This window comes from Chiloscyllium plagiosum, unplaced genomic scaffold, assembly GCF_037043375.1.
Source record: "Chiloscyllium plagiosum isolate Xiang-an unplaced genomic scaffold, Cpla_swu_hap1 HiC_scaffold_17, whole genome shotgun sequence".
Taxonomy (NCBI): Eukaryota; Metazoa; Chordata; class Chondrichthyes; order Orectolobiformes; family Hemiscylliidae; genus Chiloscyllium; species Chiloscyllium plagiosum.
The window spans coordinates 39840774-39863765 of NW_028270155.1; the positions used below are offsets into that span (position 1 = coordinate 39840774).

Here is a 22992-nt window from a genome sequence, read left to right on the forward strand (position 1 = left end):
TCATTTCACACACTCATTTGATCACACATCTTTTCCACCTAGAGAACAAATGGTTGGCTGCTGCATTGTTTCTGTATATTGTATTCACCAGTTTTAGTCAGGACTATTTTAATTACAATATTTACCCCATTTTGGTTCAATCAAGGCCATGTACTTAACAGATACTTGACTCAGAATTCACAACACACTCCGTGATGTGATAATTGCTTTTCTTTGTGTTGTTTACATGTTTTCCATCTTATTGGACTCTATGCTCAATAGCAATGTAATAAAAATGTTTTAAAGTGACTTAAGTGTTATTAAATTCAAAACGTTAAGCAGCAAACACAACATTTATTCTATATGTCAGATGCATTCCCCAAATTAGGAAAAGCAAAATAGCAAAAAATGAACAGAGTTGAAGAACTGGTGTATTTACTTCATGGACCCATGGGAAAGTTCACTCAATAACAACAAAAACTATTCTCCACACATTTGGTAATGTATTTAACATTTTTATGGATGCACAGAATGTAGTTGATATTGCTTGCTGTGGCATCAAAGCTTCAAATGAACATTCCTTCTCCTAATCTCTTAGATATGGGCTTTGCTTTGTATTTAATCTGTTTACTACATATTTTCTCATCATATTTTACAAATATTGCCTCTATTAAAGTTTCAGTTATTTCTTAGCTTAGTTTTCTATTGAAGTGTTACCTACTCAGACAATCGTTTATGTTCATAAGGATTCAAGAAAATCCACTTCGTTATCATTAATCCGTTCAAGTTGCCGGCTTGCTTACTGCCTATTTTAAACATTTTATGAGAAAAGACAAGAACAAGGAAGTCAGCTTCCAATAAAAATGGAACACTTTTTGATTTCTCTCCTCACGTTGTAAGGAAGTGCAATGATATCAATACTTTCTGCTGACATCAGGATCTCAGCTCATCACAACACATTATTGCTATTTTTTATTATGAGAAAATGTAGTAGAAAGCTCAATCTTGTCTTGCTAATTTTAAGGATTTAATAAACACAACTTAAAAGAAATCCAACGCAAATCACTGTACTTTCCAGAAACTACAGCATAAATGAATGAATGTTTAAAACAAATGTGAAAATAGGCAAATACTGTAGTAGACAGCACTTTGATCAGTTTTACACTATGACCATTTTGTTAATGGAATACTCAGAAAAGGAATACACTATTTAAAAGATTTTGTTTCTGAAGTGCAAGCCAATATTAATTCTACCAACTATGTTTAATAGAAGATACTCCATACTTTTGAGCTATACCTCCCTTTTGTTAGGTTTTTAAAACTGGCTTGTAAATAATAAGTTACAAATTAGACCACTTCAACAGCAACGAGCCAGCACATTTCATGGATATTTAAACAACAGTTATAAGTATTGTAGGCATCTCTGGAATGTGCAGTGTGGATTTTACTGTTCTAACAATTTCCTTAACATTTTCTTTAAGTTTTTAATATATTGATCAAATAGCAAATATAAGAATTGTGTACCAGTCCAAGGAAGAATTGAACAAAGGTGATGTATTTAGCTTAAATGTATTGTTACCCTACTATTACCTCCTCTGTCCTCATGTGATGTTTTCTTTATTTTGTGATTAGAGCAATCTGTACTGTCCTAATTAGGTCTCTTGGGTTGAAATGACATTTTTTTTGGCTGGAAATTCTCAGTGTAATATTTTCAATGAGACCTGTTGACTATAGATACCACTACCAATGCTGTCATCAGTAGAATTATTCTTATCAATACAATTAGTTATCACCCTAAATGGAATGCAGATATGACAACAGAGAAAGCATCTCTAGCTATATTTACAAATTAGCCCAAATTCCAAAAATGCAAAGTGGTTTATATCACTGTTCAGGCAACATTAGCAGTAGAACAACAATCAAGATCACAATGATGGAGCAAGGGGTGAAAATAGGCAGGACTTGTCACAGCACCAGGAGCAACACCTCCTGCTAGTCAGTTATGGAGTAAAATGAATGGTGAATAGAGAAAGTTTGACAAAGCAGACTATCTCACATTATGTCCCATACCACACAATGAAAATGGAATCATAGTTATTATATGTAGGGATAAGAAAATACCTTAATCAAAATAAAAACAGTTAAACTCAGAGGGTCTGGCAACATCTGTGGAAAGAGAAAAAGAGTTAACATTTCAAGGCTAGTCACTCTTCTTTGGAGACAATTTTTGAAGAGTCATATCAGACTCAAACCATTTACTCTGCTTTCCTCTCCACAGATGCTATCAGACCTGTTGAGTTTCATTGGCAGTTTCTGCTTTTATTTAAGATCTCTAATATCCACCGCACTTTTTTCTTTATCTTGAAATACAAATATTGGGGTGACGTTGACCTTTGAATAACGCAGAAGGAGCGAAAGCAGATCAATGGTTTATCTCACATATTACCTGACTTCCTTTTCCATGAAGTCGATATAAAAGACATTTGTGCTTAGTGTAAAACAGATGGGTCATTCTCCATCATCTCTTTTGTGCCTTCACTGAAGACCAATTTTATCCCCAGTAGCTTTGATTTAATAAAACAAAGGATAGAATGCCCTAACGTTCAATTTGTTCAGAACATTTTGGTACAATGGCAAATACTGCAACGTTCCCATGCTTTATCTTCCACTGCATTACAAGCCTCTTCATTCATGATTACACATGACTTATTTAGGAAAGAAACAGTGACATAAAAAATACACACAGTTAAATGAAAACCTGTAGTATATTCACCACATTCAACCTAACATGTCCCTCTGTCAGTCTCTACATACTTCTCTGTGTATCTTGCAGCATATACATAAAAATACTTCTGATTTGATTTGGTGGCTGATTTAAACCATAATATTCAGTGAAAGAAAATATATCTTCCAACTGAATCGCCTACTTTTAAACTGTAATCTGAATAGATATTGGTAAAAGAAAATATACATAAAATCCATATTATGAATTATAAATGTTGCTTGTCATAAATATTCAAAAATCCAATATCTCTGAAACCAAATAGAAATCTTAACATTTATTGTACTCAGGAGAAACACACACATACCTCATAATATTCTTCAAGAAATTCAACTCCCCCATGTGTGAGATAATTGGCAATCAGTGAATTTATCTAAAATTGCAAGAGAATGGACATGGACCAGAAGTAAATGGACTACTCGGAGGAGACAATTCACTTGCAGGTATGCCCAGGCAAGTGAGGAATTGTTTAAGATCAATTTTAAAATGGATGTGTCCACTGACAATGTGCCAGCAATTGATAAATTTTGATATTCATAATAACATTGTCAACAGGAAAATGTTAAGCTTTAGACTTTCAGGACATGCATTTCGTCACAACTGTCACGTGACAATTACAGAACAACGTATTTCAGCTTGACATTTTTGAAGAGTATAAAAGATAGTATGAAAACCATAATGAAGAGTAGCATATTTATGTTACCTGAAGAAGAAGGAGAAGATGGGTTTGGACTATCTTCTTGTGTATTTCCAGTTACGGAAAAGCCACCTACAGTTGTGTTATCCTCATTTATGTTGGATGATCCTGGTGTAGTTGACCTGCTAACTGATTGGGAATCTTGGTCACTTCCAGATCCACGGCGCTCATCCAAAGTAACCTGGATGGCTTCATCTCCAGGTTTCCTCGCTTTCTTATGCACTCTGGAATGCACAACAACTTGATGATAGGTACGAAATACTCTGCCACAGTCTGGGCATTCAGTTGGCTTTTCTTTCATATTTCCCTGGTTCTGTCCTAATCCAGAAATTTTATATTCCAGACCTTGATTCATTCCTTGTGTCATAAATTCCCTGTTTCCCATTAAATCATCTTTACCCAGAACTTCATTCAGGTTACTTCTTCTGGTGTTTTGAATCAGGTCACCATCTAGTTTCTGCTTTGATTTATCTCCAGCCACAGATACAAATTCGCCTTTCTCTTTGTCAATGTTGACACTGGCATTGGTCAGATTTTCTTCCTGACCAGGGTGCAGATGCTTCTTTGGCAGCATTGCTTGCTCCATTGCCATTCCTCTTGTCACCAGCTGCCAAGCCTGGTAGCTGTTTACTGGATCAAACTCTGCCACCCTGGCTACTGCTTGCAAACGCTCCATGCAGCTAGCCTTTAAAGGAGGTGCCAGTGACAGACATCCCAGTAAGGAACGTTTTTCCCCTTCCATGACAGCACGGGTTGTGCTACTCACAGGTACTAATAGCTTTCCAAGCATTTCTTTCTCCTTCCGTGCAATTTCTGCTTTATTATAATGAAGTTGGCTTTGTTCATTTAAGCTCAGTTTATCAGGCGATAAAAAACCACTCTGTAAACAAGACACATACGCTGAATAGACGTTGGAATGGGAATCTTGCACCATATTATTTAGAGTCACAGGCACCTCTGGATCACTCTGAGTTGTGTTCTTTACAGCTAATTTGTTAAGATGCACCTTCATGTGGTTTTTGAGAAACCAGGGCTCCTTGAATCGTCGTCCACAAATCTGACAGCTATGTTCAAAAGAGTCCTTGTGCTTTCGCATATGACCTTTCAGGAACCAGGCCTGGCTAAAGATCTGACCACAGACTTCACAGCGGAATTCATTACTGGGCTGCTCTCCATTTCCACTGGACCCTTGACCTGGCACTGATTCAGCAGTTATGTGTGCTTTCTCCACATGACTGATCAGGTCTTCCTCTTGAGAGGCAGCAAATTCACAAAGGGTGCACTTGTAAGGTTTGTGGAGTATCCGAATATGACGGTCTAGCTCCTCGCGTTTCTTAAACTTCCCCTTGCAAAATGTGCACCTGAATCCCACAGTAGCAGCTGCTGGTTCTTCCTGTGCACTTGTAGGCTTGGGACTACATATTGTGTTAGAAACTTCAGAACTACTCAGACTGGCTGGTAAAGGCAAGTTACTGGGGTTAACAACAGCTTGATGCTGCTTCCCATCGGCTCTTGGCTGGCCCAAGCCACTTTTCATCTGTTTATCCCTCAGGATAGCCCTTTCTTCCAGCTCATGCAGAAGCCTATTTTCCTCTCTGACCCTCCCACGACCTTTTCCAAGATTCCCAAGTTTGTGAGTCCGAAGATGAATCTTCAAGTTACCTTTCTGAGCTGCTCTGTGATCACAGTAAGGGCATTTGAATGGTTTTTCTCCAGTGTGAGTGCGCATGTGGAGTGACAAAATGCTGTTAAACCGAAAGCGCTTACCACAAATGGGGCATGGGTACTTTCTAGATTTTTTTGCATCATCTTCTGTGCCATTTATCTGTGAAATTATGCCAAGGTTCTGTCCGTTTAAGAAATGCTGTAAGTCAACTCTCCCATTCAGACCCAAGTTACTGTCAATGTCTGTATTCAGCTGACTTGACAGCATGGTCATTTGGCTGTTTATTGGCTGGTTAGCTGCAGTCACATGATGCTTTTCATCCAGTGATATTGCTGCTTTGTCCTCAGGGGTCTGTCTGGTCTGGAGTTCTGGAAAGGCATGTCCCAGTTGAGTTGTCAACTGATGCAGTTTCTGGGTTATTGGATACTGGCCATTCAATACTGGTTTGCTGAGTGGGACATCAGCTTCAGGCACTGCTGAAGATACACCAAGGCACAAACTTGCTTCCTCCATTCCTAATATTGAAAACAAAAGGTTTGTGTTAAATAATTAGAGCAGCTTAACATAACAGAGAAACATTGTTGCTCCACAAAATTGCATTTTAATTTCAATAATAAAAGTCTCGATCTAACATTATACTGGCTTCACAGCTCCATTTCTGGCTTCTAACAATATGGAACAATGAACCTCTTTTATATTAATTTCACAAAGCACAGATAAAACAGCCAGGCCTTAATTTCAAACCATCAAACAAAAAATATTCAATTACGCTTCTGTAAATTCAAGTTTAACATTTGATTTCCTCCTTATTATTCTCTTGATTATTAACATTTGCAATTCTGAATAAACGATGAGCCATACTGAATGATTCCCTATTTTAGCATCTACTTTATCCAATTGTGGATCAGTTTATCATGCTTAGCAAAAATGGTCTGATACTTACTTTCTTTCCTTAGTATATCAGGACCCTAAGGTTATATTATTTCTTTCAGAGCCATACAACATATGTAAAATGCTAAAAAGAGAAGTGACTGAATTGGTGTTGTCTCATTGTCTCATTCAAAACAACTACATTTCTATAATGAAGTTAGGCTTCTCACTAAAGATTAGAGATAGTTTTGTTTTGGTTAACTAATAACTTTTAAATCTGATTATTTTGCTGATTTATTATTGGCTCCTGTAACACATGATTATAATCACAAAATGGGTATTTGCAATTTAACTTCAAAAATACATTTTAAATTTAAAGCTGAAATATGTGAGAACCAAGCCGTTTTTTTAGTTTGTGATTTTTAAAAAAAATCTCTGGACTGAAATGAGAAAGAATTGATTTAAAATCACAGTTTGGCAGGCATTGCACAAACAATTGTTTGAACAAGTAGTTAACTGAAGTTTGAATTGCAGATGAATTGAAGCTGAGGAAGTGTATAGATGCAGATTTGCTGCCAACAAGAGTTTGATAGGTCTGTGGACTAGTGACTGGTTATCAATGAGAAAGGGCTTTTGGTTGATTCTCAGGAAAATGAACAGCTTGGAGCTGAGAATAAATTACCCCAAGAGAAAATTCTTTAGTTACAGCGGGATATAGATAAGCTGCAGCGGGATATAGATAAGCGGGATATAGATAAGCTGCAGAGCTGGGCAGAAAGGTGGCAAATGGAGTTCAATGTAGCTAAGTGTGAGGTGATTCACTTTGGTAAGAGTAACAAAAAGTTGGGGTACTGGGCTAATGGTCGGATACTTGGTAGTGTGGATGAGCAGAGGGATCTTGGTGTCCATGTACACAGATCTTTGAAAGTTGCCACCCAGGTAAATAGTGCGGTGAAGAAGACATATGGCATACTGGCTTTTATTGGTAGAGGAATTGAGTTCCAGAGTCCTGAGGTCATGTTGCAGTTGTATAAGACTCTGGTGCGGCCACATCTGGAGTATTGTGTGCAGTTTTGGTCGCCATACTATAGGAAGGATGTGGAGGCACTGGAACGGGTGCAGAGGAGGTTTACCAGGATGTTGCCTGGTATGGTAGGAAGATCGTATGAGGAAAGGCTGAGGCACTTGGGGTTGTTTTCACTGGAGAAAAGAAGGTTTAGGGGTGACTTGATAGAGGTGTACAAGATGATTAGGGGTTTAGATAGGGTCGACAGTGAGAATCTTTTTCCATGTATGGAGTCAGCTATTACAAGGGGGCATAGCTTTAAATTAAGGGGGGGTAGGTATAGGACAGATGTTAGGGGTAGGTTCTTTACTCAGCGAGTCATGAGTTCATGGAATGCCCTGCCAGTAGCAGTGGTGGACTCTCCCTCATTATGGGCATTTAAGCGGGCATTGGATAGGCATATGGAGGATAGTGGGCTAGTGTAGGTTAGGTGGGCTTGGATCGGCGCAATATCGAGGGCCGAAGGGCCTGTACTGCGCTGTATTCTTCTATGTTCTATGTTATTCTCCTGGACAGGAGCAGTCTCTCTGTTCTCTGTAGTCAAACCACATTGTAAACCTAAAAAAAACTATGTATCTTTCCTGCAACAAGTTGTTGCTAGCTGTGACTTTTAACTGATAAATTAAAGATCATTTATAAGGGAATCAGCCACCTTATGTCTTTTACCAACCAATGGAAGAAACAAGAGAGGCAAAGTGCTGGCTAGTGGAAGAGGCATAAGGATCCCCTTAAAAACAGATCCTGGAAACAAAGACGACTGAATTGTCTTTTCAATTTTTTCCCCTTCATTCATTACACAGTTTACCCTGTCTGTTTGTCTGTCTATGTGCGTAAGGGGGAGTTTACAAGGCAATTAGAATTGTAATTAGTAGTGTTATATGCCAATGCGCTTCAGTGGGTCGGTGTGGACTTGTTGGGCCGAAGTGCCTGTTTCCACAGTGTAAGTAATCTAATCTAATCTAAGAGTCTGATTACTAGTAATACATAGTGATTATTGCTCAGTATAGAAACCTGATTCACGCTTTCTATTGGCCTCCATTTACAAGTCAGGTAATGGGGAAATTTACATACTTCACAAAATCTTTACCTTTTGTGATGACTTTTAGAATAGTGGGGTTTGATTTTCGGTGTGCTGTCCCGATGAGTTGTAACAACTAAAATCGCAAATGTTTAATATTACGCAAACAGCGTAATCCTTTACAAACAGCTAGCCAGATTTCAGTTGGAACAAAGCAAATTATTTGGCACTTCACACATTTTTCTTAAACAGAGCATTGTAATTTGAGTGATATAAACACCTCACGTATGTATGGATATAACTGCTACAAAGAAAGTTAAAAGACAACAGTATATTTTAGACTTTTTCAATTTTCAGCTATTTTAATACTGTCAGACTGACCACCTTCTGATGAAATATTTACATGAACACCATTTTTGTACTCATGTCAAAATTCCACAGAACCGTTGAATGTGACCAAGTCCTTACATGTCCTTGCTCTGAATAGTTTGGTCCACTTTAAAAAAGACCAATGACATATTAAAGGCTGCAAATATTATTACTGCACTAGACAGCTGATATTATGATAAACCTCCGTTCAGGGTCATTAAGCAGCCGAAAACATTTCAGCAAAATATAGACCAACAATTTAAGCTTGCATATTAGCCCAGAGGGTTGGGATACTGAACAAGGACATTTTATTTTCTGCCTGCTAAAATCAACATTGTGGATGTTTTGAAGTTTAAAATAACAGTGGACCACAAATATGCAGCATCTCACTGAAGTTTATTCTGTTGCACAATATACAGCATTAAATAAGATTCAAAGTGTTTTTACTTAATTGGTAACGTGCTATGCATTCGAGAATGCTAAAGCAAAACTAGGTAATCCTAGTTTGACATTAAAAAAAAGAGACTGAATGCTAAGTTTAATGCAATTATGTGTTATACATTAATCCATCTACAGCTCCTGCTTCAGATCAAATCCCACATAGCTGGCATACTATTCTGAAGATCTAATAATATTTGAGCAAAACAAAATGCTATATGAATTCAATATAAAAAAAATCTGTTCACTTCCACACCTCATAGCCCCACTCCTTTATGCAATTGGGAAGATGAACATATGGGCTGCAAACATTAGGACAGTTCTGTCATATTGCCAGCATAATGCTCGGGTCCTAAGATGTGATGAACAGTATCAGTTTTCTCACTTAGCAGCGTGACTATAAACTGATCAAAGTTGCCACATATGCTGGTTAGTGGCTTTAAGTGTCAACAACAATCAGACCATGAACCTACATGAGCAGCACTGAGTGTCCAACTTTTAGTTGACCATCCAATACAAATTTCCCCACTCACAGGCAAATTCATTCCATTGAAATACACTTCCACAATGCTAACACCATGCGGACTCTGAATGATTCACTGCAATTTAAACTATGCATCCTAAAATTTGAATAGTTCCTGGTGAAAAAGATTGATTATACAAATCTTTTTCATTATAACATTATCTATTATGCATCTATAATTAGAGGTTACAGTAATACATTACAGCAAATCACACACGACAGTTAACCCCTTGCGAACTGAAATATTTCTTAAAGTTTATTTTCTTCCATTATAGTTTAATAAAATTTGCCTTTCTTTGACCAATTCCTCCCCTTTACTGAATCAACTTTTTGCTGATTTTACGGAAGTTGATAATCTTCAATCCTTCACCTGAGTGAGCATGATTAATTTAGTAGCAAGTTTTATTCAAAGCATTGAGGAAGGTAAAGGAGAGAGGATGCAGGAACTGGGTTGTGCTGGGTTCAGTTTTGCCAAGCTGGAACTGAACAGAGCTTTGAAAATGATGAACAGGATTTGGATTTGGAAGGCCTGCCCCTATTTCCGGGGAACACCATTGTTGTTGGAGGGGAAAGGGGCATGTTATGAGTTGCACACATGAAACTCAAATCTGCTAAGTCTTTTGAAAACAACGAAGAGTTTATCTTGACCCAGTTTCTGGTTGTCAAATGACCTACCCCATGACTTAAGGCTTAAACACTTCTGAAGGCTTCATTAACATGTGTAAGTCAAAAACTTAAGGTATGATAGATTGTAAACATGTCATTATCAGAGGATAATCACAGAGTTCTGAGGGATCCATTCTGTTAACATGCAGGTTGTTTGTGACTATAATAAGGTCCTCATGCACCTATGTGCTTTACGTCCAGAGTCTGTCATGCCTCTTTCATTCTGAGGCAGCCACATTCTTGTATGAGTTAATGTTTTTGATGGGCTTAATGCTCATGCTACAATAGTTCCAATCATTCCACTATGCCAAGCACAGTCACGGCAGATGTAGAGACAGGGAGCTCTACTGTCATTTTTAGAGGGAGCAGCTGTATCTGCACCAGCTCCCAAAGGTGCTTGGCCAAATGTAGGGACACATATTGTTATCATTCAATTAAATCTCTTGTTATCTAAGAATGGTGCTTCTTCTGTAAGTAGATGGTGAATCCTCTACAACTAATCACAAGATAAACCCAAGTCAAAAACATGTAAACATGTCATTATCAGAGGATAATCACAGAGTTCTGAGGGATCCATTCTGTTAACATGCAGGTTGTTTGTGACTATAATAAGGTCCTCATGCACCTCATGCACCTTCCTGAAGAAGGGCTAATGCCCGAAACGTCGATTCTCCTGTTCCCTAGATGCTGCCTGACCTGCTGCGCTTTTCCAGCAACACATTTCCATCTCTGATCTCCAGCATCTGCAGACCTCACTTTCTCCTCAAACCCAAGTCAAAGCAAAGACAAAGGAAGATTAGTGGCAGCAAATTACTTCAAACAACCCTTAGCCAGGAGCACTTACTGGTGCAGGTGCTAAATACCACAGTGGCCACAACCTTCCCAAACTAGACTCATGGTATGTGGCTGGTTACTGAGCTAAAAATACACCTAGTACAGAGGTGTCTGTTTACGAGGCCCCAATAACACTACAATACCAGCCACCTGCAAGAGAGGACCTGCATTGAGCAGGCTTTGGCTTGGAAAGATTGCATTCAGGTATCTTTAAATATCTTTGAGAAAAGACTTCAATGCTACAGACTACTAGGATATCAAGGATAATGATGGCCTACTGCATAAGTGAATACAGTGAAAGAGCATTCATATGATGAGGTGGAGGAGGATGATGAGATACAGATGGTATTGAGGCAAAGGACCACAAGAGAAACTCGAAAGGAAAGTCCCAAGTGTCCATGGTTACATCTGTACAAAAATGCATTGTCACCGAAGATACTATTTTAATACAGAGAGACAGTTCTCCCACTAGTCATGGCTAATTTGTAGCACATTTGACAGCAAGTGCCAGACAGGCCATTGCCATTTGAGTGTGCAACAACATTAATACCATGTATCTTCCAGGAGATGCCCACTTCCAACAAGTGTGAATACCACAAGTTCCCCTGACAAGTAGTGGCATCACAACAGCAGAATTCCACACTCCCAGTATCCTGGGGTCACCAATATTCAGGAACTAACCTTGAGATTTCCTCTGACAGAGGGACTTGCAAGTGTATATTAAAGGCTAGACCTGGACACATCTTCACGTCATGCCTAGTCCACCATGCCAAAAGTGAGAAGCACTTGTACATATCAGTGCTGGTGACTGAAATGCGTAACTCCATGCTGTAGAGGACAAAGTTGTACACGTGATCACCAAACCATCCATTTACATTGAATCTCACCCCTACAACTACTGCACAATGTGACAACTGCTACAATTAGTACAGCAACTCACCAATGAAGAGTCATCTAGACTCAAAACGTTAGTTTGTTCTGTCTCTACAGATTCTGCCTGACCTGCTGTGATTTCCATCAATTTTTGTTTTCAGCAACTTCTCAAGCCTTCTTGTCAGCACATAGCCTCTTCCACTTCAATGGTCCAAACCTGTGGGAGAACTGCTGTGCCTTCATTGAGTAACTGCCTTCAATAAGCCGCTTTGAGTTGAGCTACACCAGATGGACTGATGCTTCACCTGAAGTCTGATCAGTACAATTTTCTCAAATATATTATGCATATGCGTACAATGGTGAAATAACCTGCAAATCCATAAACCTAGTAGACAACTATCTGCATTGAAAGCCTGAGGGAGGATCAGCCCTCCACTATTGAACATATATGATGACATCTGGGCAGCACGGTGGCACAGTGGTTAGCACTGCTGCCTCACAGCACCAGAGACCTGGGGTCAATTCCCGCCTGACTGTGTGGAGTTTGCACATTCTCCCCGTGTCTGCGTGGGTTTCCTCCGGGTGCTCCAGTTTCCTCCCACAGTCCAAAGATGTGCAGGTTAGGTGAATTGGCCATGCTAAATTGTGGGCGGCACGGTGGCACGGTGGTTAGCACTGCTGCCTCACAGCGCCAGAGACCCGGGTTCAATTCCCGCCTCAGGCGACTGACTGTGTGGAGTTTGCATGTTCTCCCCGTGTCTGCGTGGGTTTCCTCCGGGTGCTCCGGTTTCCTCCCACAATCCAAAGATGTGCAAGTCAGGTGAATTGGCCATGCTAAATTGCCCGTAGTGTTAGGTAAGGGTTAAATGTAGGGGTATGGGTGGGTTACGCTTCGGCGGGTCGGTGTGGACTTGTTGGGCCGAAGGGCCTGTTTCCACACTGTAATGTAATCTAATCTAATCTAATCTAATCTAAATTGCCCGTAGTGTTAGCTGCAGAGGTATATGTAGGGGAATGGGTCTGGGTGGGTAAGCTTCGGCGGGTCGGTGCGGACTTGTTGGGCCGAAGGGCCTGTTTCCACACTGTAAGTAATCTAATCTAATCTCATCTAAATTGTTTCATCATTGAGAGATGGACTGGAGGCTCCATTACCACAGGTAAGAACATACTGCTTTATGTTTACCCAGCAACTGTCGTTATCACTTGACTATGACAGAACATCACATCCATTGAGAAGACATAGTTTCTAAATAACATGTATGAAAAAACTAACCATTCATATTGTGATACACAACATTACTAAGACCTCATCAATGTCTGAGGTGATATAATGTCTAGTGATCACAAACACTCCTATGTAGTTCTCCCTGTATTGTCTTAGAGAAGATGGAAGCGGAGTACTTACCTCTCCAGTTATAAAGCATCAAGAAGCATAGCAGATGGACCTTTTGTACAGAAATCCCTTGGTGACTTATTTGAGACTGTGGTCTCTGCTTTTTTGCAGGGACAGCCATGGCGCTCAAACACATACAGCAGATGAGGGCTTGCTGGCCAAGGGGCTGGGAAACCTGTGAAAGTTGACATGGCAGAAATGTTCTCAAAACACTCATCCTCCTGTCAGCCATCTCAGCACGGAGTTGGCTTGCAGAAGAGTAGGATGGCAGAGGTTGCTGAGGCACATCTGGCAGTCTTTCAAGCTATCATTATCCCACCAGCATGGAGTTCTGTTGTGGGTTCCTCAGGTAATCAATAGATATCAGGGTTCATAATCTGAACCATCTACTTCACTGCTATGAGTGAGCCATAAACCCTTTGCAGTCATCATCATGCTGGTCTGGCATGCATGAGGCCCTCCATGAGAGAGCCATTTCCTTATGGGTGATCAAGCTCCTAAGACACGGTTGAGCTCATCACTGTGATAGACTTTTTTCCTTCTCTGTGAGGAGTGTACACAGCTGTCTCTGACTTAAACACCTCCACTTTCACTCTAATGTGAAATTCTTCGCCCAGTGACATTCTTGCTTAGCCTTTGGTCCACACTGATGTGCTAGCATCTATGTTGGGGGGGTGGAGTGGTCAGAAGTGATGGTGTGTCCTCAGACAACTCTTCCTCCTCCTGATGCCTGAAGAATAACTTGATTGAAGGTTGGGGAAAACAGGTGAATGGTGAGGGAATCAGTGTGAGACATGGCAGTAGTTAATTAAAGTTTAGACATTTTGAGAACACATACAGCTGCAGGCTCATGCCTTCAAACCTGTTATCAGAACAGTTAGCTGGCAAACCACACTTCATTTTCCACTTTGCACCATCTACTTAATAAGCTCCATCCACCTCACCTGTGTACGCATCACCCCCACCACTAAGATCAAGCTTGAAAGTGTCTCTAACAATGGCTTTAAAACCTGCTTTGAGCAATTTACCATCTCTAAAGATGGAAAACTGTGTGGCAGGATGAAGAATCTGCACTGATACAAAAAGTTAAACATAACTTACTCCTTTCTGCTGGCATTTGCTGGATCTGCAACCATCTCCATCTCCATGTCTGGGTGGTGAAAGGCTTTGCCAATAGGGCATAACTACACTGTCGGCATTTCTTGAACAAATTCAATAGGCACCATCAAAATCTATAAGGTTGATTTTTTTTCCAGAAATCAGCTAAATGTCAATTTTGTTAGATTTTCCAAAGGGTTTCTCCCTATGAGGCTTACTGAGATTTCTCACAAGATTTTCCCAAACTCACCTCATTACTGATACACCTCACTCCTACAGCATCCGGCTCTTGTATCCTCCACCTTGTCACAGGCAGAAAAGCTCACCACTAATATTCTCTGTAAGCCTCTCGGAGGTTCTGTGCACTTGGACCAGCATACTGCCACACTGACTTCAGATAACAAAAGAACCACAAAGGCCTTTGCAGCAGCAGAGAAATGTACAATGAAAGCAGCTTATTATGAAGGGACCTTCCAGGATTCCAGGCGCAGGCACCATTCCAACAATAGTTGTGCACTAGGTGAAGCATGGTCAGTCTGGAGTTGCCCTCTATGGTTTGTGTGAATTGCCCCAGACATGTCAGATAGAGGGAAACTGGCATGGCACTTTGCAGACAGATACCTGCAGGTCCTAGTGGACAGGGTGGTGATCCATGTCTTTCAGCTTTAAGAGTATTTTCTGTTTCTCCTCATTTACCTGCTTTATGATGGCTTCTCCTTCAAACATTGAGAAGTCCTGTAGATTTAATATATACATATATACACACATGCATATAATTTGGCCCATGATGAGAAACGCCAGTCTCCAGACTGTAGCCCACTCCCTCACCTCCAAACTGGTCTGGGGTGAGAAGGTGCAACTCTAGCCCAGCCTTGACTGCAAAGAAATAGAGCAGTAAGGGGCACCTTATACTGAGGTGAATCTGCCAAATCAAGAAACCTGCTGACTCAAGTGATCTGCGTTAGTAGTGGAAATCTGGCCCAACTACTGAACATAATAATGCCCGAATTGTACCCTCAGTGGTAGTTACTGAATATTCATCAATGAAGTTAATTCAGGTCTATCTTCCTTTCCCTCACCTATGTACATATACCTATACTAAACTTAGCACCTCTATTGTCCCCTATGGAACCTGCTGACCACAGACTAGCATCCAAAAATGTGCAGGTCAGGCGAATTGGCCATGATAAATTGCATAGGGTTAGGTGCATTAGTCAGGGGTAAATATAGGGTAGGGTAGGGTAGGGGAATGGGTCTGGGTGGGTTACTCTTCAGAGGGTCAATGTGGACTTGTTGGGCTGAAGGGCCTGTTTCCACACTGTAGGGAACCTAATGAAATCTAAATTTGGGATTTTCACAATTTGAAAAGCTTAGCTTCCCTTTGGATAAAGACTTCTAACCTTGCTAGGAAACCGTTAAATTCATAATTTAAAGGTATCTGAATTGTAATACTGAATTTCATAAAGTATGGCCATGGCAAATTCACAGAAACTTGAATACTGATATTACACCCTATCTTGTGCACCCCAAGCTTTATCTGGAGTCTGATTAATTATTTATGGAGAACCACAGCTTTCTGTCTGAACATCTGAGTTTAAGTCATGGGACTGTTCCTCATTCAAACCAAAGTAACTCATACAGACTGGTCTTACAGATTCTAAACCAAACCACTGCATGGAAATACCACTGATAGCACAACATTGTATCTCAGGTGGAGTCATCAAACCTTGCCTTGTAATAAGAGCCTCCTGTTGATTTAGACAGATTTGCAGTATTTGTAGTTAAAGTGCACACTATCTATACTGTCATAGCTGAAGAAAGAAATAGTGGAGATTAGAAAATAAAAAGAGAGGCTCACGTGGTGCTTTTCACAACTACCTGACTCAAAACATTTTACAGCCAAGGAAGTAAATATAATCACAGTTTTAATGAAAAAAAACTAAAGAGTACTGAAATAATACTATTAACTATATTTTTAGTTTGATGAAAAGTTGAAACTTGTTTCTCTGCAAGCAAAATATGCAATTTACATTAAGTGTACAGAACTATGTAGTTGTCTGCTTAAAAATACTTTCATTGCTACATTTTGCAGCACAACATTTGTAAACTTTCAAGGCCAGTGCTGTAGTTTTAATGATTAGAGTTTTGAAAATGAGTCCAAATTGCGCGACCAGGTTTTTCAGTAGGGGTTGCACAGAAGCCCTCAGGCAAGAGGACTAATGCTGTTTTTCCCTTTTCCTATTCTAAAGATCCTTAAATAATTGCTAATGGACACACCATTGCCATAACTGGTCAGTACTGATCATAAATTGACCCTTGCACTTTCAAATTATATTTAGCCAATGCTGCAGCAAGTCACTGGGAGCATTTTAAATTCCACCTTCTAAAAAAAATTCAGTAAATATTTAAATATTATTCATTAATTATTACTTAACTAATACCACTAAACACAGCAGGTTATAAATATGTCATAAAATAAAAGCAGCTAATTAGAAAACTCACACTATGATAACTGTTATGAAAACCATTAACATTCATATTTAAAATGAGCTGGCCTATTTAGTTCAATTAAAATATCAAATTTTTAAAAAACTTCTGTTTTAAAAAAGTGCAAATTTGGATTTGGTGAGGCTTGTCCAGAAATGAAAGAATATCCACAAATTTCATATACCTCTCACGAAGTCGAATTAATTAAACTCCTGAATTCTTTTCCACTGCCGTCAGATATCAGCTTTTGTAGAGATTGGCCCATATTGTCAAATTCACTTACATCCAATTCAAAACTGTCCAATATCCATTTACACATAAGTTTTAAATGTCTTGATTTGTCCTTTGTCATTTCAATCACTTTCAAGATGCCTTAATATAACCCTATGCAAATTATATGGAAAATAAAATTAGTGTGAAATGATAGAGAAACATCCAATTAAATGAAAGTCAGATAACATGGATGAAAAGTTCTGTTCAGAATGCAGCAGTAAAACACAGAATTCTCGTTTTCACGACTGACTCTAGATATGAAAAACCACATCTTATTTTACAACAAACCTCTTCTTCTTTTATAGAGTGGCACAGGCACCAAACCAATTGTTTCTCGTGTCATTGAGATGTACAGCATTGAAACAGAACCTTCAGTCTAACTCATCCGACCAGATATCCTGAATTAATCCAGTATCATTTGTAAGCATTTGGTCCATATCCTTCTAAACACTTCCTATTCATGTATTCATTCAGATGCCTTTTAAATGTTGTAATTGTACTTCATTACTTCCATTACTTCCTCTGGCAGCTCATTCCATATACGCAGCACAGTCTGCATGAAGATGTTTCCCCAAAGGTCCCTTTTAAATTTTTCCCCCTTTACCTTAAACCTATGCCCTCCAATTTTGTACCCGCCTACCCTGGGAAAAGGACCTTCGCTATTCACACTACCCGTGTCCTTCATGATTTTATAAACTTCTATAAGGTCACGTCTCAGCCTCTGACACTCCAGGGAAAATATCTCAGCCTATTCAGCCTCTCCCGATAGCTCAAAACTCTAACCCTGACACTATCCTTGTAAATATTTTCTGAACACTTTCAAGTTTAATAACATTTTTCCTATAGCAGGAAGACTAGAATTGAATGCAGTATTCCAAAAGTGGCCTAACCAATGTCCTGTACAGCCACAACATGACATCCCAACTCTATACTCAAAGTAATGACCAATAAAGACAAGTGCACTATATACTTTCTTGACTACACTGTTTACCTATGACTGCACTTTCAAGGAACTATGAATCTGCACTCCAAGGTCTCTTTGTTCAGTGACAGCCCCGAGGATCCTACCATTACGGAGATATGGTTAAAGGAGGGACAGGACTGGTTGTTTAATGTTGCAGGATATCACTGTTTCAGAAGGGACAGAAAGGGAAACAAAAGGGGTGGGGGAGTTGCATTGCTAATTAGGGATCACACCACAGCTGTGTTGAGGGAGCACACATTGGAGGGATCTTGCAGTGAGGCATTATGGGTGGAGCTCAGAATACGAAGGGTGAAATCATAATGTTGGGAGTTTTCTATAGACCTCCTCACAGCACACAAGAGACAGAGGAGCAGATATGTAGTCAGATATTGGAAAGGTGTGAAAAAAGCAAGGTAGTTGTGGTAGGTGACTTCAACTTTCATCTTATTGACTGGGACTCCCTTAGAGCCAGGGGCTCAGATGGAGAGTAATTTATTAGATGTGTTCAGGAGGGCTTTTTGAGACAGTACGTTGACAATCCAACCAGACAGGAGGCCATACTAGGCTTAGTATTAGGGAGTGAGCCAGAACAGGTGATTGACATTTCAGTAAGAGAGCATTTTGGGCTTAGTGACCATAACTCCACAGGATTTCATGCAGTCATGTACAAGGATTAGAGTAGCCCTTGGGTAAGGGCCCTCAATTGGGCAAGGGCCAGTTACATCCAAATCAGTTAGGAACTGGGGAATGTAGATTGGGAGCAGTTATTTGAGAGCAAATCTACATCTGGCATGTGGGAGACTTTTAAAGACAGTTGATTAAAGTGCAGGACATGCATGTCCCTGCAAAACTAAAGGATAGGAATGGCAAGATTCAAGAACCATGGATAACAAGTGAAATTATAAGCTTAGCCAAAAGAGAAAAGGGAGCATTCAAAAGGTCTAGGCACCTACAAACTGATGAAGCCCTTAGGAGTGTAGAGAAAAATTAGGAGGTAACTTAAACACAGAATTAGGAAGGCTAAAAGGGGCCATGAAATGTCTTCAACAAACAGGATCAAGGAGAATCCCAAGGCTTTTTATGCATATATTAGAAGAAAGAGGGTAGCGAGGGAAAGAGAAGGACAACTTCTGGACAAAGGAGGGAAATTATGCATGGAGCCACAGGAAGTGAGAAAGATTCTTAATGAGTACTTTGTATTCGTATTCAACAAGGAGAAGGACATGATTGATGTTGAGGTCAGGGATAAAAGTGTGTGAATACTCTAGAGAATTGAAAGAGGAAGTTTTGGGTATCCTAAATTACAGCTGAAAATGTGTTGCTGGAAAAGCGCAGCAGGTCAGGCAGCATCCAGGGAACAGGAGAATCGACGTTTCGGGCATAAGCCCTTCTTCAGGAAGGGCTTATGCCCGAAACGTCGATTCTCCTGTTCCCTGGATGCTGCCTGACCTGCTGCACTTTTCCAGCAACACATTTTCAGCTCTGATCTCCAGCATCTGCAGACCTCACTTTTATCCTAAATTACATTAAGGGAGTCAAATTCCTTGAGCCAGATGGGATCTATCCTAGATTACTGAAAGAGGCAAGGGAAGAAATAGCTGGGGCATTAGCAGACATCTTCACATCCTCTTTGACCACAGGCAAGTTCCAGAGGACTGGAGATTAGCAAATGTTGGTCCCTTGTTTAAGAAGGAAGCAAGGATTATCTAGGAAATTATAGACAAGTGAGCCTGGCATCTGTGGTGGGGAAGATCTTGGAGAAGATACAGAGGAAAAAATATATATGCACATTTGGAAGAAAATGGACTAGTTAGTGACAGATAGCATGGTTTCATACAAGGAAGTCATATCTCACCAATCTGACTGAATTTTTTGAAGAGATGACAAAGATAATTGATGAGTCATAGAGTCATAGAGATGGACTGCATGGAAACAGACCCTTCGGTCCAACCTGTCCATGCCGACCAGATATCCCAACCCAATCTAGTCCCATCTGCCAGCACCCGGCCAATATCCCTCCAAACCCTTCCTATTCATATACCAATCCAAATGCCTCTGAAATGGTGCAATTGTACCAACCTCCACCACTTCCTCTGGCAGCTCATTCCACACACATACCACTCTGTGAAAAAGTTGCCCCGTAAGTCTCTTTTATATCTTTCCCCTCTCACTCTAAACCTATGCCCTCTAGTTCTGGACTCCACGACCCCAGGGAAAAGACTTTGCCTACTTACCCTATCCATGCCTGTCATAATTTTGTAAACCTCTAAAAGGTCACCCCTTCAGTCTCCGACGTGCTCCAGGGAAAACAGCCCAAGCCTGTTCAGCGTCTCTTTATAGCTCAAATCCTCCAACCCTGGCAACATCCTTGTAAACCTTTTCTGAACCCTTTCAAGTTTCACAACATCTTTCCGATAGGAAGGAAACCAGAATTGCACACAATATTCCAACAGTGGCCTAACCAAGGTCCTGTACAGCTGCAACATGACCTCCCACTTCCTGTACTCAATACTCTGACCAATAAAGAAAAGCATACCAAACACCTTCTTCACTATCCTATCTACCTGCGATTCCAGTTTCAAGGAGCTATGAACCTGCACTTCAAGGTATCTTTGTTCAGCAACACTCCCTAGGACCTTACCATTAAGTGTATAAGTCCTGCAAAGATTTGCTTTCCCAAAATGCAGCACCTCGCATTTATCTGAATTAAACTCCATCTGCCACCTCTCAGCCCATTAGCCCATCTGAGGAAAGGGCTATGAATATAGTTTTTATGGACTTTAGTAAGGCAGTTGCTAAAGTCCCACATGGCAGACTGGTACAAAAACTAAAGTCCTGTGGAATTCAGGGTGGGCTAGCTAGATAAATACAAAACATGCTTGGTCATAGAAGACAAAGAGTAGTGTTGTAAGGGTGTTTTTCAGAATGGAGACCAGTAACCTATGGTGCTCCACAGGGTTCGGCCTTAGGTCCTCTGTTGTTTATAGTATATATAAATAATCTGGAGGAAAATGTACGTGGTCTGATTAGTAAATTTGCAGATGTCACAAAGATTGGTAGAGTTGCTGATAGTGCCAATGATTATAAAAGGATACAACACAATATAGATAGATTGGCGACTCAGGGACAGAAATGGCATATGGAATTTAATCCAGACAAATTTAGGTGTGAATTATACTGTAAATGGCAGAACCCTTAGGAACATTAGCATACAGGTGGATCAGGGCGTGCAGGTCCACGGTTCCCCCCTAAAAGTGGCAACACAGCTGGCCTTGGTGATTTAGAAGGCATATGACATGCTTTCCTTCATCAGCCAGGGCATAGAGTGCAAGAGTTGGCAAACAATGTTGCAGTTCGGCCACATTTGGAGCATTGTGTGCAGTTTTGGTTAACATTACCAGAAGGACGTAAAAGCTTTGGAGAGAGTACAGAGAAGGTTCATCAGGATGTTGCCTGGTCTCGAGGCATTGGCTAATAGGAAAGGGTAAATAACTATGATTGTTTTCACTGAAAGGATGGCAGTTGTGAGGAGACTAAATAGAGGTCTACAAAGTTAAGACAGGCACAGGTGGATAGTCAGAGGCTTTTTCCCAGGGTGGAAGTTTCAATTACAAGGGGACACAGATTCAAGGAAAGAGGGGTAAAATTTAAGAGAGATGTGGTAGGAGCCAGGAATGCACCTCCAGAAGAGATAGTGGAAGCAAGCACATCTGTGACATTGAAGCGGCATTTGGCCAGTTACGTGAACAGGAGGGGTGGAGGGGGATAGAGGGATATGGACCAAATAAAGGCAGGTATTTTTCTTTAGTTTAGTTTGGAAATGATAATCGACACAGACTTGGAGAGCTGAAGATCCTGTTCCTGCACTGTACTTCTCTTTTGTTCTTATTAAGTGTATAGATCCTGCCCTGATTTGCCTTACCAAAATGCAACAGCTCACATTTATCTAAATTAAACTCCACCTGCCACTCCTCGGCCCACTGGCCCATCTGAACAAAGTCCCTCCTCACACATTTATGAATTCCAATAGTAGGGCTTTTATTCTCACACTTTATCATCACAGTTCAACAGAAGATGTATCTTGAAAATAAGTCAATCACTTCATGAAAGTTTGTGCATGGGATAGATGGTTGAGGGAGCTCAACAGATATAGCCCTTCCAATGAGAAATTAATTTGAAATGTTGAAAGAGTTCATGTGTTTATGACACAACATGTGAAATCTCCAATAATAAAATATATTAAATTTGAAAAAGAGATGACAAGTCAGGCTTTCAAAGTAGCATATGTGACTGAAAATATGCAATATATGATCAAAATAGAAAACTGGGACTTAGTAGCTCAACAATCACGTGAAATGGATCAAACTCTCTTAGCTCACTGCGTGATGTAGACCCCACAGAAAATAACTACTTCTGAGCAGCAGCATATAATGGAACTATGTACAACTGAAAACAGCAAAGTACTCAACGAGACACCACACCAAAGTCCTCACAACAGTCACAACACATAACATCATTCATGACTCTTAGAACAGAGGATTTAATTTAGTGACAGATGGCACTGTGGGCAACTTTCATCATGCCAATCAATGCCAAAACAATCAAAACAAAATCTAAAAATCTGCATTGCCTTTATCTGATGAGACACAAAAAGACAGAAATCCAAGTGAGCATTATTCTTATGAAATGTTTTCCTCTCAGTAAAATAGCATGATGCAACAAAAATAGACACTACAATACCACATTCCATTATAGAAAGTACTGATGCACACCTTTGATCCAACAATACACATTCACAGTCTGCACAGACCCTTACTTTTCAAAAAAGATTGAAATAACAACAGAACTAAATAAATGGGGAAAGAATGTGTAAACTCTTTCTTCCAAAATGCTATCAACAGAAGGACAGACAAACTACAAGAAAGGTGATGGCTCAGAAATTGAAAAAGCAACGAAACTGCACAGATACTATATTATACATGGGTATGTGAAGTGT

The 22992-nt window shown here is 40.0% G+C and overlaps 1 protein-coding gene across 11 annotated transcripts in view; it reads right to left on the reverse strand.

Annotated features, from left to right (window-relative positions):
- znf536 (zinc finger protein 536) overlaps nt 1-22992 on the reverse strand; it is a 587086-nt gene that overhangs the window by 307765 nt on the left and 256329 nt on the right. For all 11 annotated transcript variants that reach the window (XM_087995858.1, XM_043706851.2, XM_087995855.1 and 8 more), the window contains one exon: nt 3465-5639. In XM_087995858.1, the coding sequence (XP_087851984.1) occupies nt 3465-5637 (2173 nt within the window). In that variant the 5' untranslated portion in view covers nt 5638-5639. The remainder of the gene's footprint in view (nt 1-3464; nt 5640-22992) is intronic.